Raw genomic sequence first — 18335 nt, forward strand, 5'->3', positions numbered from 1 at the left:
TCAGGTCCTGATTTCAGAGTCCTGGGATGGAACCCCATCCAGGCCCCACCTCCGGCTTCCTGCTCAGCAGGGAGTCTGCTTCTCTCTCTCCCTCTGCCCTTCCTCCACTGCTCATTTTCTCTCTCTCTCTCTCTCTCAAATAAAGAAATAAAATCTTTAAAAAAAATATTGTAATTTGTGGGGTTTTAAAAAAAGGACTAGGCGTTACCTAGAATAGTGCTTGCCACCCTAGTGTATACCAACACATTTGATGTAAGTGTGTTAAACTGACATCTTGAGAAGAAAACCAGGGGGCAGTGGAAAGGATAATTTAAGGCAATTTAAGAACAAATTAATATTGGGCACCTGGGTGGCTCAGTGGGTTAAGCCGCTGCCTTCGGCTCAGGTCATGATCCCAGAGTCCTGGGATCGAGCCCCGCATCGGGCTCTCTGCTCAGCAGGGAGCCTGCTTCCCTTCCTCTCTCTCTGCCTGCCTCTCTGCCTACTGTGATCTCTGTCTGTCAAATAAATAAATAAAATCTTAAAAAAAAAAACAAATTAATATTTTTATATAAACAATGTTAAACAAGACACAAAAAATAAAGAAAAATGTTAAACAAAAGTAGCACTTAGGTGGGGCAAAAAGTAACGGGAATTAGTGTTTCAAGGTTCCTTGACTCATCAGGGAGTAAAAATAAGCTTTTTTAAAATTAACTTTAGGCTACTGCATATGTATAAAATTTCATGAGGAACCATGAGAAAAAGAATTATGGGATGTCTACCCTCTAGATCAGTAGGGGGGACAAAAATGTTAGATTCACATGCCAAACTAAAAATCAAGCAAACACAAGGGCCATAAAGGAAGGAAATAAAGCAAAAGAAAAATAAATAGCACAAAACAAAATGGGAAAAGGGCAAATATATCAATAGTCGTAACAAAGACAAATTGCCCTAATTTACCAGTAAAAAGATTGATAATGTCATACTAAATTTAAAAAAAAAACAGGGGTGCCTGGGTGGCTGAGTGGGTTAAGCCTCTGCCTTCAGCTCAGGTCATGATCTCAGGGTCCTGGGATCGAGCCCCGCATCGGGCTCTCTGCTCAGTGGGGAGCCTGCTTCCTCCTCTCTCTCTGCCTCTCTGCCTACTTGTGATCCTCTCTCTGTCAAATAAATAACTAAATCTTAAAAAACAAAAAAACCAACCCAGCTATATCCTATCTAAAAGAGACCCACTTAAAACATAAAGGCGCAAAAAGGTTAATAGAAAACAGTTTGAACAGTATACCAGGCCAATATGCAGCAAAAGAATATTCAAGTACCTATATAAATTCCAGACAAAATGAACTAACACAAAAAAGGTACTACTTAGGGGTGCCTGGGTGGCTCAGTGGGTTAAACCTTCTGCTCTCTGCTCAGGTCAGATCCCAGGGTCCTGGGATCGAGCCCCGCATCGGGCTCTCTGCTTAGCGGGGAGCCTGCTTCCCCCTCTCTCTCTGCCTGCCTCTCTGCCTACTTGTGATTTCTTTCTGTCAAATAAATAAATAAAATCTTAAAAAAAAAACCACTACTTGGGACAGTAGGTTCACTAAAGAGTGCTTAAAGCATTTTGTCTTATTTCTTCTATATATTTCACCACAATTCTAAAATCGTATGGCCCTACTCAAGTTGTGTCAAAATAAAGCAAAACCACTGGGACTACAGAAGAAACAGACAGGCCTACCAGTAATATAACGTATGGACACGCTTATCTCAGATACTGGCAGGTCAAAGAGACAAATTTAGTGGAGACACAAAACAACTGAACACAATTATGCTTAACTGATAGAAATATTTAGAGCCCTGCATTCAACAAGTGCAGAACGTTTATTCTTCATTAAGCACACACAGAGTATCTAGGAGATACCAGATGCCATCAAAAAAGTTTACCAGAGGGGCGCCTGGGTGGCTCAGTCAGTTAAGTGTCCGACTCTTGGTTTATCTCAGGGTCTATGAGATGGAGCCCTGCGTTGAGCTCCCTGCTCAGCATGGAATCTATGAGAAAATTCTCTGCCTCTGCCCACACCGCCCCCAACCAGGCACACATGCTCTCACTTTCTCTCCCTAAAAAATAACTAAATCTTCAAAATTAAGGGAAAAAAAAAGTTTACTAATGACCAAGGCATAACCCAAGTCTCAATAGATTTCAAATCCATATTATAGGGGCGCCTGGGTGGCTCGGTTGGCTGGGCGTCGACTTCGGCTCAGGTTATGATCCCAGGGTCCTGGGATCAAGTCCACATTCAGCTCCCTGCTCAGCAGGAAGCCTGGTTCTCCCTCTGCCTCCTGCTCATGCTCTCTCTATCTCTCTCAAATAAATAAATAAAATCTTTAAAAAAAAATCTGTATCGTAGTCCATATTCTTTCTCAGTTCCTCGCACAAATGAACCAGATGTCCGTAACCAAAGGACAAATTTTAAAATCCCAACACAGAAATTTAGAGACATAGTTCTAACACATACAAGAACAATGGGAATCTAAGAACTCTTAGAACTGAAGGATAAAAATGTTCCATGTTAAAATGTGAAGGACAAAGTGAAAGCAGTGCTCAGAAGGGATTAGAGCTCTAAAAATGCTTATATTTTTTAAAAGATCAAAAACAATGAGCTAAGTACCTACCTGAAATAGCTAGAGAAAGAAGAGTAGCATAAACACCCCCAAAACGAAGACCAATGGGAACAAGAGTCAAAATTAATGAAACCAAAAACAGATATGAGAGGGGATTAACAAAAGTAAAGACAGGTTCTTAACTGAAGACACCACTGGCAAGACTGATAAAGAGTAAAAGAAAGCCACAGATACCAGAGATAAAAGGGGCATTACTATCGATTGACTGGATATTTCACACGATTAAAGATGTAATGAACCCTGGGCCAAGAAATGTGAAAATAAATTTTTATTTTTCTCCCACGGAGAAGCCGGTTTTCCCGGCATTATTTATCGAACAGCCCATTCATTCCACCCGGATCAGAAATGGCTTTTTTGTCACCTGTCTAGTTTCCCTGCATATCTGGTTCTGCCTCTAGGTTCTCTTCTATCCCCAGTGGTGTATCTGTCTATACACAGAGTTTTTGATAGTGCTGTATGACGAAGTATTCTTAGCTTACAACACAAATCCTCTCAAATATCTGCACAGCTCACTCTCACTCGTGTCCCCCAAGTGTCTACATAACCATCAGCTTCCCAGAGGGGACATCTCTATACATCTGTTTTAAAACTGCAATCTCCAGGGCGCCTGGGTGGCTCAGTGGGTTAAGCCTCTGCCTTCAGCTCAGGTCATGATCTCAGGGTCCTGGGATCGAGCCCGCATCAGGCTTTCTGCTCAGCAGGGAGCCTGCTTCCCCCTCACTCTCTGCCTACTTGTGATCTCTCTGTCAAATAAATAAATAAGATTTGTTAAAAAAAAAAAACAACAACTGCAATCTCCACTCCTGCCCTGGGATACTCCCTATATCCCTTGCCCCTGCATTATTTTTCTCCATAGCAATAGTCACGCAACATACTTTATTTCTGGTAAACATTCCACTGAAAAGTAACCATCGCACAGAAAAGTGTGCACAGCTTAGGGATCTAAAACAGCTCAATAAATTTCCATAAAATGAACACACCCTATAACTGGTGCCCTCATCAAGAAACAAGATGGGGCCAGAACACCAGGAGTCCCCTTCTTGCTCCCTCTGGTCCTGAGCACCCCAAACACTGCAACGCAGGAGGGCAAGCACTATCCTGATTTCTAACACCACAGGTCAGTTTCGACTGTTTTTGAACTTTATACAAATGGGATCATAAAGTAGCACAATATGTAGTTTCTCGATATTTATTGTCTGTCTCCAACTAGCACATAAGTTCCGAGGAGGGGGAGATATTTAGGATATTTAGTTCTTCTGTTCAATACTGCATCTCTAGTCCTTCAACACACAGAGCCCAGCACACAGTCATAAAATGCATACATTCAATAAAACTGGAACATGAAGTTCCTCACCTTGACCCTTAACCGCTCCATATTAATTCTGTGGGTGGTTGGCACCAGCAGCTCATTTCTTTTTATTGCCAAGTAGTAGTACATGTATGGCATACCACAAATAGTTGATGGTCATCTGGGCTGTTTCTAGTCTTTGATGACTTCAAATAAGGCTGCTGTGGACATCTGTGTGCCAGTCTCTGGGAGGCAACATGCTTTCATCTCTCTCGGGTAAATAACCAAGGAGTGAAATCTTACATCTCACTTTAATGGGGCTGTTTTTCACATCTTACCACTAAGTATGTTTCATTTTAAGTTGTTCCCCTATGTTCCTTTGTTTACATTTCTTCCAGACAATTTATCTTGAAGTCCATATACATTTCTTTTTTAAGATTTTTATTTATTTGAGAGAGAGACACACAGAGAGAGAGGGAACACAAGCGGGGGGAGAGGGAGAAGCAGGCTTCCCGCCGAGCAGGGAGCCCAAAGTGGGGCTTGATCCCAGGATCCTGGGATCATGACCTGAGCTGAAGTCAGCTGCCAAACAACTGAGCCACTCAGGCACCCTCCATATACATTTTTATAAATTGCCTTAATCCTCTATGAAAGAAGTTAAGATAAAAACATTTAAAGGGGGGCTTCTGGGTGGCTCAGTGGGTTAAAGCCTCTGCCTTCGGCTCAGGTCATGATCCCAGGGTCCTGGGATCAATCCCCGCATCGGGCTCTCTGCTCGACAGAGAGGGAGCCTGCTTTCTCCTCTCTCTCTGCCTGCCTCTCTGCCTACTTGTGATCTCTGCCTGTCAAATAAATAAATAAAATCTTAAAAAAAAAAAAAATTTAAAGGGGGTCACCTGGCTGGCTTAGTTGGTAGAGTACGTGACACCTGATCTCCAGGTTGTGAGTTCAAGCCCCATGTTGGGTGCAGAGATGATTTAAAAAAAAAAAAAAAAAAAAAAAAAGGCCAGCGAAAGAAATGTCCTTGACCTCTTAATTCTAGCTCTCCTCCAAGTGCACCAAGTGAAGGGGTGGCTCTTTACACACAAGATTCTTTTGGACCTTATGTTATTATTAATAATAATAGTATTAGGGACGCCTGGGTGGCTCAGTTGGTTAAGCAGATGCCTTCGGCTCAGGTCCTGATCCCACAGTCCTGGGATCGGGTCCCGCGTCGGGCTCCTTGCTCGTCAGGGAACCTGCTTCTCCCTCTGCCTCTGCCTGCCATTCTGTCTGCCTGTGCTTGCTCTCTCTCCCTCTCTCTCTCTCTGACAAATAAATAAATAAAATCTTTAAAAAAAAAATAGTATTAGTAATGAAGTAATGATGATAATAATATTATTAGCATAATGTATTAGTAATAACAGTAGCTAATTTCCTTTTTTGGATTTATTATGCCAGTTATTATGATAAACATGTCTGCAGTTATATAACTCAGTTTCCATAACATCTCAATGACATAAGTAAATTCCATCATTCCCACTTTACATGAAGAAACTGATACATCGGGGCACCTGGGTGGCTCAGTGGTTAAAGCCTCTGTCTTCGGCTCAGGTCATGATCCCAGAGTCCTGGGATCAAGCCCCGCATCGGGCTCTCTGCTCGGCGGGGAGCCTGCTTCCCCCTCTCTCTGTCTCTGCCTGCCTCTCTGCCTACTTATGATCTCTGTCTGTCAAATAAATAAATTAAATCTTTAAAAAAAAAGAAACTGATATATCTAGAGATAAAAAATTACTGAAGTTCTCCAATATAGCAAATGGCAGAACTAGCTTTTGGGCCAAGACCTTTTTCACAGGAAAGTCAATGATCTTATTTACCATGTGATACTTTGCTCAGAGGGTTATACCTTCCCAGAAGAAATGGACAGTAAGATGTCAACCTGTCATCTCTGAAAGTGAGAACATGTGTAAAGAGAGATGGATGGGTTCCTGAAGAATTCTCCTTATACATGTCAATTTGTAAAGCACTGATAATTTTAAAACTTTAAAAAAAAAAAAAAAAAGATATGCATGACCCAGACTTTGTGGAAGAAAAGTGCGTGTCACTGTCATCTACCCTCATGTCTCACCTGCCTGGGTGGGATAGATGATGAAATAATCACTGAACGTGGGCAGCCTCCTCTTCTCAGCTACGTCATCAGACTCCATGGGTTCATCGTCTGTCTCGACACCGCTGTCTCTTTTCTCTGTTTGTTGAAGAACAAAAGTACAAACTACAGTAATACACCACAGACACCAGGAGCCCTCACTCCAAGTTCCAATGAGCTTGTATCTCCACAAGAGACAGAAGTATCCGCAGAAGCTACAGAGGTTGGATGTCAGCTCCACAGGCCACCTGGCAACCCATGGATGGTGGGATGGCCCTTGGAAACAGCACACATCTCTCTCAGACATGAGGTCCCCTGCCCCCCCAGTGACGTGACTTAGACCCTTCCTCAGCCCAAGCTCCCCTTCTATCCCTTCCTCCCAGCCAAAAAGCCCTACTACACTACATGACTGAAGTGACATCAGCTGAGGGGCCTCTGATTTTAAAGAAACAAATAGGGGCGCCTGGGTGGCTCGGTCATTAAGCATCTGCCTTCAGCTCAGGTCATGATCCCAGGGTCCTAGAATCGAGCCCCACATCGGGCTCCCTGTTCCATGGAAAGCCGGCTTCTCCCACTCCCACTTCCTCTGCTTGTGTTCTCTCTCTCTCACTGTGTCTCTCTCTGTCAAATAAATAAATAAAATCTTTAAAAACGAGAACGAAAACAAATATTTTGAACTTCCTTTTCTTTTCATAATCATCCGTATGAGAATTTCTTAGAAACATGACTGCCATAAAGAAGTCTTCACTTACCTCCTCTGCAGGCCTGGATGATAAAGATCTTTGGTTTCTCCTGCAGTGCTGGACAATTTTTATTATTAAACATTTCAAAAATGTCCTCCAGGCTGACTTTTTCACCATCTTCCATTTTAATAAAGCCTTTCTCTCCATGGGACATAAGGGTAACAAGGCAACAGCCAACATCATCTTTACTTTCATTGAGTCCATCACGAAATGATCTTATTTTCTCAATTAACTCCTGTAAAATAGGGTAACATATTCAAAAGAACTGGAGGTAAGAAAAACCAGAAATGCTAGAGACAGCCCCTTTCCTAAGCAATCTGAACACAGGGCAAATATGAAAAGAAATCACAACTCAAACAGGATTAGTATGAGATAAATACCAGTTCCGTAACTTGTCACTTCCCTTTCAGTTGATTTCTTCTTGTGCCACTGGTTCTTTTTTGAGAGAATTAGGGCATTTCCAATTCTCTACCACAAAATACAACAGAATGACAGCTCCCCAAGGGGCTAGTGTATGTAAATTTTATATTATTAGCTTGTTTTAACATATAAAAATTGTTATTCTCTAAAACTAATGCCCTCAAAAAGCTAGAAATGGAAGGGAATGGAAGTGTCTACCAATAATATACACCTGCCAGAACCTATGGGGAGATGTCATCAGAATCAAGCCCCCCAGAGAGAGAAGCAAGGCAGGAATGGCTGCTATCACTGCTCCCATGCCCCTCATAGCCAAGATCCCAGCTCCTCACTTCAATAAAGTGAGTAAAAGTTAAATGAAGTCCACCTCACACTGGTCAGAATGGCTAAAATTAACCATTCAGGAAACAAAAGATGTTGGTGAGGATACAGAGAAAGGGGAACCCTCTTACATTGTTGGTGGGAATGCAAACTGGGCAGCCACTCTGGAGAACAGTATGGAAGGTCCTCTAAAAGTTAAAAATAGAACTATCTTATGACCCAGCAATTGCACTACTACGTATTTATCCAAAGGATTCAAACTCAGTGATCCAAAGGGGCGTGTACACTCCAATGTTTATAGCAGCAATGTCCACAGTGGCCAAACTATGGAAAGAGACCGATGTCCATCAACAGATGAAAGGATAAAGAAGATGTGATATATGTGTGTGATGGAGTATTACTCAGCCATCAAAAAGAATGAAATCTTGCCATTTGCAAGGACGTAGATGGAACCAGAGGGTATTATACACGAAATAAGTCAGTCAGAAAAAGAATTATCACATGATTTCACTCATAAGTGGAATTTAACAAACGAAACAGATGAACATAGGGGAAGGGAAGGAAAAATGAGATAAAAGCAGAGGGTGGCAAACCAAAAAAGACTCTTAATCATAGGAAATAAACTGGGGGTTGCTGGAGGGAGGTTGGTGGGGGGATGAGGTAGCTGGGTGATGGGCATTAAGGAGGGCACCTGATGTAACGAGCACTGGGTGTTAACACGCAACCAATGAATCACTGAACTCTACCTCTAAAACTAGTGATACACTGTATGTTAATTAAATTGAATTTACATCAAAAATATTTAAAATGAAGTCTAAATATGGGAAATAAAGAGCTAAAATTCATTACTTACAAATACTGTGACTATCTGACTATCTGGAAATATAAAATAATCAACCAAGTAACTACTGGAACTAGCGACCAGACATCTGACCAGACACAAAATTAACTCATAAAGATCTAATGCTTCCCCCAACCAGTTACCTGGCAACGATGATTAATTTTTTTAATGTTTTTTAAAGATTTTATTTATTTGAGAGAGAGACTACAGAGCGAGCATGAGCAGGGGGAGGGGCAGAGGAAGAAGCAGACTGCTCGGTGAGCAGGGAGCCCTATGTGGGACTTGATCCCAGGACCCTGAGATCATGACCTGAGCTGAAGGGAGACACTTAACTGAGGCACCCAGATGCCTTAGCAACAATCACTTAAACCACATAACGAAAAGGGGGTCCCGTTCATGATCACACCCAAACAAGGACAATACCTAGGAATAAACCTAAGAAACACACATTACCTAAATGAAGAAAGGAAAGCTTTAGGGAAGAGGCAACAAACACCATGACAAGCCCATGCTTCTGTTAATACTATTAATTTGCCAATTCTCTCCAAATGAATCTCTATTCCATGTCATGGCAATCAAACTCCCAAAGGATTTCAGTGGAATTTAACCAGATTATTCTCAAGCTCATAGAGAACAGATGATGTTCAGGAAGTGTCAAGAATATTCAGAAGTCGGGCGCCTGGGTGGCTCAGTGGGTTGAGCCGCTGCCTTCGGCTCGGGTCATGATCTCAGGGTCCTGGGATCGAGTCCCGCATCGGGCTCTCTGCTCAGCAGGGAGCCTGCTTCCTCCTCTCTCTCTCTGCCTGCCTCTCTGTCTACTTGTGATCTCTCTCTGTCAAATAAATAAATAAAAAATCTTAAAAAAAAAAAAAAAAGAATATTCAGAAGTCAAAAAGGAGGGGGGATAAAAAAGGAGGTCTAGGTCCTACCGGACATCAAAATGTCCTAAAAAAAAAAAAAAAAATCAGTGAGTGAAACAGTGATTTACCAGCAGAAGTATAAACAAATATATGAATGGAATATTTTAGATTCCAGAAACCAATCAAATTGGATACAGGACTTATTTCATGATAAAGGTTCAAATATGTGGGGGAAGGATGCATCATTCAGTAGATGCTGAGACGGCTGCCTATCCATCTGGACATATGGTAAGGCCTCTTACCACACACTTACCAAAAAAAAATAAAATTCCAGAGACTTAGAAAGGAAACCTTAAATTACACAAATAGTACAGAGAAAATAATTTAAACATTTTTTTAAGTTGGGAAGGCACGGGATTGATCAAGACACCAAAACCAAGAAACCTCCAAGAAAGGACTGACAAGTTACTCACAAAAAAATTTAAAAAGACTTCTATACAACTTAAGACAATAACAGAATCAAAAGACAAGTAATGAGACAAGAGAAAAGTATCTGCATTACATTTGTAAATGAATAAGTCCAGAAAAATAACTCTAAAAGCAGGAAAAAGATGACCCAGTAGGAAAAAGGGCAAAGGAAACAGAACAATTTATCGAAGGAAAATAAGGGCCAAAGGATGTCTAATAACCAATTAATAATCTGGAAAATGAAACTAAGAACAATGAAATACTTTTGCCAGTAAAACTGCTAATATTTACAAATAAACTAAACGTTGCCAGAATGCAGGAAGAGCAGCCACTCGAGGCCCCTAAGAGAATAAACGAAAGGAACATTGGCAGTATCTGTCATCTGGATTCAAACCATGCAATATGTAAGAGATTCTGGTACAATCCTTGGGGAAAATGAAAGAGTCTATTTTTACCTCCTGAAATTATGATAAAATCAAAGCTTACTGCGCACTTGCTCTTCTGGGCATTTTGACACAGGAGCTCATTCATTATCACCACAGCCCTCCAAAACAATCATTCTCATCAACCCCGTTCCGGGAGAGAAAAATAGTCAATTTCTGGCAGGGCTGCTGAAAACTATGGCACTATGGACATTTGAGCCAGAAAAATCTTTGCTGAGGGGGCTCTTCCCCACTAAGTCCAGCAGTACCTTCCAGGTGAGACAACAGAAATGTCTCTACACTGCCAAACGAGGGGGACAAATCAGGCCCGCCCCAAGTGAGAACCAGATTTAAGAGAACCAGGAATAGACAGGATTCCCGCTCAAGAGGCAATCTACGTGATCCAAAAGACCCTGCTATGCTGTTCCTTGACATTCATTAGCAGGGACTCCTGGGATCTAGGAAGGGCTTTCCTATGTTACTACCCCTAAAAGAGCTAGGTCTAGGTCAAGACTAACCTAGGGTTCAAAAGTTCCCACCACGGCTCTTCCACATTATATGTTCATTATCATCTAGTTAGGTCACATGCAATTCCTCCCAGGGCTATCACTCCCTCTCTACACCTCTTCCAGGTTCTAAGTGAATCCCGCAAGGACCCACACTGCTGGAATGCAAGAAACCAGCCTCCTGGTGACTCTCAAAGGGGTTTCTAGGTCTTTCCTGCTCCCAAAGGCTCTGGAAATTGCCTACTCCAGACTCACGCCCTATCTTTGGGCCTCCTTGCCCATCTTGCTTAGAATGCCTTCTTGGGTCCCCTTCCTCTTCAACTGCGTAGCCCTAGCCAAGATTGGAGCCCAAGAGGTCCCTGCTTGACTGGAAGTGGAGGCAGGGTATCACACACGTAAGATTACAAAAGCATCAGGAAGTTTATGAAGACTTTCATGGGACTGCTCAGCAAGTCCTGGTTCTTGCCAGGAATTAAAACCCAGTATTGGGGCGCCTGGGTGGCTCAGTGGGTTAAGCCGCTGCCTTCGGCTCAGGTCATGATCTCGGGTCCTGGGATCGAGTCCCGCATCGGGCTCTCTGCTCAGCAAGAAGCCTGCTTCCCTCTCTCCTCTCTCTGCCTGCCTCTCTGTCTACTTGTGATCTCTCTCTGTCAAATAAATAAATAAAATCTTAAAAAAAAAAATAAATAAAACCCAGTATTTTTATTTTTTTAAGATTTATTTATTTATTTGAGAGAGAGAGAACATGAGCAGAGGGAGGGGCAGTGAGAGAGGAAGAGAAATCCTAAAGCAGACTCGCCCACTGAGCATGGAGTCAGACGCAGGACCCTGAGTGGAAACCAAGAGTCAGATGCTTAACTGACTAAGCCACCCAGGTGCCCCTCCAAAACCCAATTTTAAAAAATAAAATAAAATAAAGGAAAATTATAAGATCCAAGTTACATTTTTTTCATTTTTGTTTTTAATTTTACCATTTTGTTAGGATCAATGCACTGTGTATGCTCAAACCGGCACTGGCCAAGCCACTCCTCCATCAGACAGATGTCCCGGTGAGCCCCAGGTCTGTTCTTCTCCACGCACATGACGAAAGCCTTCCGCTTGCCTCTCAAGTCATAACAGTCCTATTTTCCAAGAAAGCCAAAAATATTTAAACCAAATGAAACTCAGAAATCCAAACACATCACAGATATGAAATAATGAGTTTCTTTTAGGATCAATGGTGAGGTTTCCCAGTTCAGATCAGAGCTGCAACAGGGATTGTCTCTTATTAGTCATGGAAGGAGGGTGGGGGGAGGCGTGACTAGACTTATCCTTTTTTCAAATATCTTCCTTGCACTAGGACTAATAGGCCAATCTCAATGTTAAATGCCTATGTATAATTATCACTATCCGTTTAAGGAAACATGGCAGACAGAGGAGTAGAGTAAATGACCACACAGGGCTGTAGTCATCCAAATCCAGAATAGGAGACATTCTACAGACAACCTGGTTTCTTCAATAAGTAAACAATAAGAAAAAAGGTTAAAGAAGGGAGAAGTATCCTAAGTTAAGAGCCTTAAGACACCAAAGCAATAGGCTATAATAATTGTGTTGACTTTGTATGAGTCCGCATCCTGATTCAAACAACACATCTGAATTCTAGAACACTGGAAAGAAATTTTAAAAATAAATAAAAATTTAAAAAAACAAAACTAAACAAAAAAAACACCTGCAAAAGACAGGACCCAATCGGGGCGCCTGGGTGGCTCAGTGGGTTGGGCCGCTGCCTTCGGCTCAGGTCATGATCCCAGAGTCCTGGGATCGAGCCCGGCATCGGGCTCACTGCTCAGCAGGAAGCCTGCTTCCCTTCCTCTCTCTCTGCCTGCCTCTCTGCCTACTTGTGATCTCTCTCTGTCAAATAAATAAATAAAATCTTAAAAAAAAAAAAAAAAAAGACAGGACCCAATCAATGAAATCTGAATTCCAACCGCATCTTTGTACACACTAAGGAAGTTGTTTTTAGGTAGAATAATGGTACTGAGGTTGTTTTGAACAACCTCTTTCTCATACTAAAGATTTAGAGGTTCATACTAAGGTATCTGTAGATGAATGTGATAGGTTATCTGGATTTGCTTTAAAATAATGGGCCGGGAACCAGGCAAAACAAGATTGGCTCTAAGTTACTAATTTGCTGAAGCAAGGTCATAAGTATATTGGGCTGGAGTTTGAGAGATTTGTCTTTCTATTCTATTTTAGTATTTGCTGAAATTTTACATCATAAAACTTAAAATAAGCAAACAAACCCTACAATCAGCAATTTAAATAGCCATCCATCCAAGGCCACACAGCCTGTTATCTTCAAACCTCCAGTGCCTCATTTTTCCTGATTTATAAAACAGAAATAACAGCAGTGCCTACCTTGTTTGGCTAATGCAGGCACAGCAGTTTTAAATGGCTCGTGTTTATCTTTCACAATCATAACAGAAAGCAGTGAGATCTGACCACCTGAGACAACCATACAGATAGTTTCCTTTAACCAACAAGAGCAGCATAAAAAATATTCCAATGTCAGCTAAAGTGGCTAAGTACCCTCATTCCTAACCAGTGTGTAGTGCTGGAGTAAGAGCAAAAATATTTACCAGTTCGCCATCCACACAATCATAGCTTCTCTTTAGAATCTTTCTTGGAATCTCTGAATGAATTTTCATGGAAAGAGAATAAAACAGAAAAAGGGCATTACTGCATTATTTTTTCCACATTTTTTTTTTCCCTTTTCAATCAATCCACTGTCATTCCTGTTTACAGGAAGCTCTTCTCAGGGAATTCTGTTGTCTCTTAGGCTTTCAGGTCCAGCAGGCTTCAACCTCATTTTAGAACAGGTTCCTTGGATTATGAACACACCCTCTTTCAAACTCATACAAGGCTAGAAACTTAAAAAAGACCTCCCTTAGACTCAGTTAGGTCCAAGGGCAGAAAGACAGGCAAGCAATAAAAAGGACAAGGTGTAATTGCTTGACATTACTGCACTTGTACTTCCTGAAGAGGAGAGCAAGACATAATAAAGGGAACTAGTTGTTGTTGTTGTTTTAATTTAACATAATCTCTTAGCATTTAATTCAAATATTTATTGGGTGCATCCAACAGTGGACAGCCATAATCTTGTGTAGTCTGGATGATTCTGGGAAAAAAAAAAAAAAAAACCCACTTTGCCAACAGTAAGAGAGACTCAAAGCCTAAAGAGCTGAGAACACCTGAAGTGCTCGTGTGATGGGGCTGGTACAGGTGACGAAAAGCAGGGAGAGCCAGCCTCCTCCGGGCGGGGCAGGCTGCCTACACGCCACGGTGGTGTTCGGCGAGCCATTACCATTGTGATCCGCTCATTACAAATATAAACAACACCAGCAACGGTAACACACCTCAAAGCTCAGTCAGATCGTAAGCACGCTAACGGCAGTCACCCACGGTGTATTTTAGTGTCTACTTCGATGGCTCCCATGTAAGTGCTGCTTTCTCTGTCTCACACGCACTTAAGTGTGCATACGTTTATTAAATCTGGAGGGGCAGAGCCCCTCCCTTAACCTGTTACATACTGCATTTCTTGACCATAAGACACATCTTCCTGGATTAATGGCAAATAGTCCTATGGTGTGCAAGAACAGGAGCCCTCCGCCCCACACATCCCCTGGAGATGCGACAGCGGGAATTCCAATACCGCGCTTCTCGCTGCATCATTTGGAAACCTCCCACATCATCATCTCTTGAAGGTACATGTTAACAAAGCATCTCAGGCCTGCTGAGTCGATCTGATCTCTGAGTCCACCCCAAAATGTGCTGGTAGATCCTGATGGCTGCTCTTCGACGGGTCATTCGGATTCCGCGCTCGGGAACCGCTACTCTCGGGGCTGCTTGCCCCTTCGCCCCCCGCCCCCCACCCCTCGGCTCCCACTTCCCGCCGCGCGTCACTGGGTCCCAGGGCGCCCGCCCGCTCTTCGCTCTGCACCCCAGTCAAACCGGGCGCCCCGCCCCCGAGCCAAGCCCGGAACCCCTGGGGGCAGCCGCGCCAAACCCCGCGCTTACGCGGGCCTGGCCCCCCCATCCCCAGTATCCCCGGCTCACCAGGCCCGGCCCGCAGCCCGGGTACCTGGCCGCCCCCAACTCACCCCGGTCGTCTGCGGCCCCGGCGCCCTGCCAGCGGCGGAGCAGGTCGGCTCGGCGTAGCTGCTGCAGCACCTTGATGAGGACGCGCGATGCGGAGGCGGGCTCGCAGTAGTGCTGGACCAGGAGATCCGCCAGCCTTTCCTTGCTGTTGCCCGCCAGCTCCAGCCGCAAGGGGGTCACGCGCGGCTCCTCGTCCACAGACTTGAGGAAGATGCGGAAGTTGCTCAGCTCCTGCGGGGACAGCAGGTCCAGGGTCTCCTGCACGCGGCTCTGCAGGTCCACGGCCGCGGTGATCGGAGGCGCCCGGAGACCGTTGGACTCCGAGCGCCGGCAGCTCTCCAGGCCTCTCTCCATCGCCACCCAAAGGTGCCGAAACGCCCGGACCGGAGGGACCCACCGCCGAGGTCAGCACCCAGACCGCGCACGCCTCCCGCTTCTCCGCTTTGTTTTGTAAAACGGAGGCGTTTCCGTTCGTTTCTGCAACAGCCAAGCGCACTGGCCGCGGTGACCGGGACTCTCCCGCGGCGTTTCCTCTCCCGCCCCGCCCCGCTCTCGAGGCTCCGCCCCCGCCCCGCCAGCTCCGGGTTAACCCTTGGAGCTGGTTTAGGAAAAGTCAGGTGGGCTCCTCGGTGGCTCTCTTCCACGGCTGCGCGTTAGGGTCACCTGGGTGACTTTTTTTTTTTTTTTAAGATTTTATTTATTTATTTGACAGAGAGAAATCACAAGTAGGCAGAGAGGCAGGCAGAGAGAGAGGAGGAAGCAGGCTCCCTGCCAAGCAGAAAGCCCGATGTGGGGCTCGAACCCAGGACCTGGGATCATGACCTGAGCGGAAGGCAGCGGCTTAACCCACTGAGCCACCCAGGCGCCCCAACCTGGGTGACTTTTAAAACTACTCGTGCCCAGGCCACAACCGAGCTTGATTACATTCGAATTTCCGGGTGGCAGACCCAGACATCAGCGGCTTTTAAAGCTCTTCAGTTGATTCCAATGCGCAGCCTCCTTTGAGAACCACTGATCTTAGATCCAGAGTGTTTATCAGCTATTTAATCCACTGGCTCCCAGTTGGAAGAACCACTGGGAAGACCTTGGACGCTAAAATAACACCTAGAGACTACTGCATTCAGCCAGCTTATTTTGGAGATGGAGTGGTGAAAAAATTGAGACTTGAGAATTTGAAGTCAACAAGAAGTTGGAAATGCACAGTGCTCAGCCTGGGAGGCATGGAAGGGACACTGCTTTGGGGAGCAGATCTCGGCTTGGCAACTGCCCATTGCTGTCACTGACATTAGGTTCTCTGATTTGATAAGGCCCTCAAGAACTCAAAATTACTTAACCCTGTGGGAGATCTGATGAAGGAATCTGAGGACCTTGTCTGCATCCTAATTCCAGTTCACCAACTGTAAAAAAAAAAAAAGTTTTCCGGGGCGCCTGGGTGGCTCTGTGGTTAAAGCCTCTGCCTTCGGCTCAGGTCATGATCTCAGGGTCCTGGGATCGAGTCCCCCATCGATCTCTCTGCTCAGCAGGGAGCCTGCCTCCTCCTCCTGTCTCTCTCTGCCTGCCTCTTCTCTGCCTACTTGTGATCTGTCTGTCAAATAAGTTAAAAAAAAAAATCTTTTAAAAAAAAGTTTTCCTTTCTTTTCAAGATTTAATTCTTAAAAAAAAAATATGAGAGTGAGTCTGCCCAAACAGGTTGGGGGAGGGGCAGGAGAGACTCTTCAAACAGACTCCCAGCTGCGCAGGAACCCATGGTGTTTTCATCCCACAGTCCTGAGATCATGACCTGAGCCCAAACCAAGGGTCAGAGGCTTAAGCAAGTGAGCCACCTCTAAGATTTTATTTTTAAATAATCTCTATAATGTAGTTTTGGAATACTGGTGAGGTCCAGAGTCAAGGGCCAGGAAAGAATTCTTGAGACGTCTTTGGTGCAAAAAGGTGATTTTATTAAAGCATGAGGATGGACTCAAGGGCAGAAAGTACATAAAGTACTAGGGGTGCTGCTGCCCCAGGATTGTGAACAGCAACTGATGACCTACTTTGAGGCTGAGGGAGATCGAGCTCCGGGGAGTTCCAAAAGGATTTGCATATGCTAAAGAAGAATCACTGGAAACCTGAGACCTTGCTATTGTCAAACTAAGGTTGCTTTTCATCTAGCAAGGCATTGACATTAAGAGGTGGGAGCTTCCTGGAGGAACTTTATACTCTGCCTGCCTCAAGTATCTGTCAATGGGCTGCAGCTTTTAAGGACACTTATTTTTTTTTTTTAATTATTTATTTATTTTACAGAGATCACAAGTAGGTAGTGGGGGTTGGGGGGAAGCAGGTTCCCTACCGAGCAGAGAGCCCCATTCCAGGCTTGATCCCAGGACCTTGGGATCATGACCTGAGCCAAAGGCAGAGGCTTAACCCACTAAGCCACCCAGGTGCCCCAAGGACACTTAATCTTATCTACAGTTCCTTCTGCCTTTGTATCCCCTACATCTACACTGAATGTGGGGCTCCAACTCACAACCCTAAGATCTAGCGGGTTTGCTCCACAGACGGAGCCAGCCAGGCTCCCCTAAAAAAATCCATTTTGAGACATTTTGAAACGGGAATATGGGCTGGGTATTGGATGATATGCAACAGATTTGTTAACGTTTTCCAGGTGGGATAATAATGTAGTTACGTAAGAAAAATGTTCGTTATTTTTTAGAGATGAACTATGGAAGGGTGAAATGGTGTGATGTCTGTGTCTGGAATCTGCTTTTTTTTTTTTTTTTTTTTTAATATTTTATTTATTTATTTGACAGAGATCACAAGTAGGCAGAGAGGCAGGCAGAGAGAGAGAAGCAGGCTCCCTGCTAAGCAGAAAGCCAGATGCAGGACTCGATCCCAGGGCCCTGAGGTCATAACCTGAGCTGAAGGCTGAGGCTTTTTTTTTTTTTAAGATTTTATTTATTTGACACAGAGAGAGATCAGAAGTAGGCAGAGAGGCAGGCAGAGAGAGAGGAGGAAGCAGGCTCCCTGAGGAGCAGAGAGCCTGATGTGGGGCTCCATCCTAGGACCCTGGGATCATGACCTGAGCCGAAGGCAGAGGCTTTAACCCACTAAGCCACCCAGGCGCCCCTGGAATCTGCTTTTTAAAAGACTTTGTAAAGGGGAGAGTAGGAAGACAAAGGGGAGCAAGATCCTGATAATCCTCTAGGTGATGGGAATAAAGGGACAAGGTACCATTTGCTCTTAGAACTCTTTGTGACAGAAATATTTTGTAATATATTTCTGGAAACTGAATGTAACAAGAGCTTGAAAGCTTTGCTTCTGTCCTTTTCTGGCCCATGCCTTACCAGGCCTTATCTGTAGTGGTCAGATGAGCATTTCCTTCCACAAAGCTCTGCTCTAAATAATTTGCCTTAAGTCTGAGGCAGCCAAGAACAAATCAGTTTTTGAAAGGCACTGGGCACTGTTTCCAGCCGGCTGAAACTCACAAACTTTAATAGCTGTGACAGACTACAGAAGAGGAAAAACAAATTCTTGGGGCCTGGGATATGGAGATATCCAGGGCCACTTGCCTTTGGAATCAGGGTT

General features: G+C 44.1%; 1 protein-coding gene across 1 annotated transcript in view; it reads right to left on the minus strand.

Moving 5' to 3' along the window:
* Positions 1–15299, minus strand: part of LOC125106242 (caspase-14-like) — a 29016-nt gene extending 13717 nt beyond the window's left edge. The window contains exons 1-5 of the mRNA XM_047740006.1: positions 14774–15299; positions 13253–13305; positions 11606–11755; positions 6809–7034; positions 6039–6155 (exon numbers count right to left, since the gene is read on the minus strand). Coding sequence (XP_047595962.1) covers positions 6039–6155; positions 6809–7034; positions 11606–11755; positions 13253–13305; positions 14774–15125 — 898 coding nt within the window. The 5' untranslated portion in view covers positions 15126–15299. The remainder of the gene's footprint in view (positions 1–6038; positions 6156–6808; positions 7035–11605; positions 11756–13252; positions 13306–14773) is intronic.
* Positions 15300–18335: the final 3036 nt, after the last annotated feature.

The sequence above is a fragment of the Lutra lutra genome, chromosome 1 (assembly GCF_902655055.1).
Source record: "Lutra lutra chromosome 1, mLutLut1.2, whole genome shotgun sequence".
Lineage (NCBI taxonomy): Eukaryota > Metazoa > Chordata > Mammalia > Carnivora > Mustelidae > Lutra > Lutra lutra.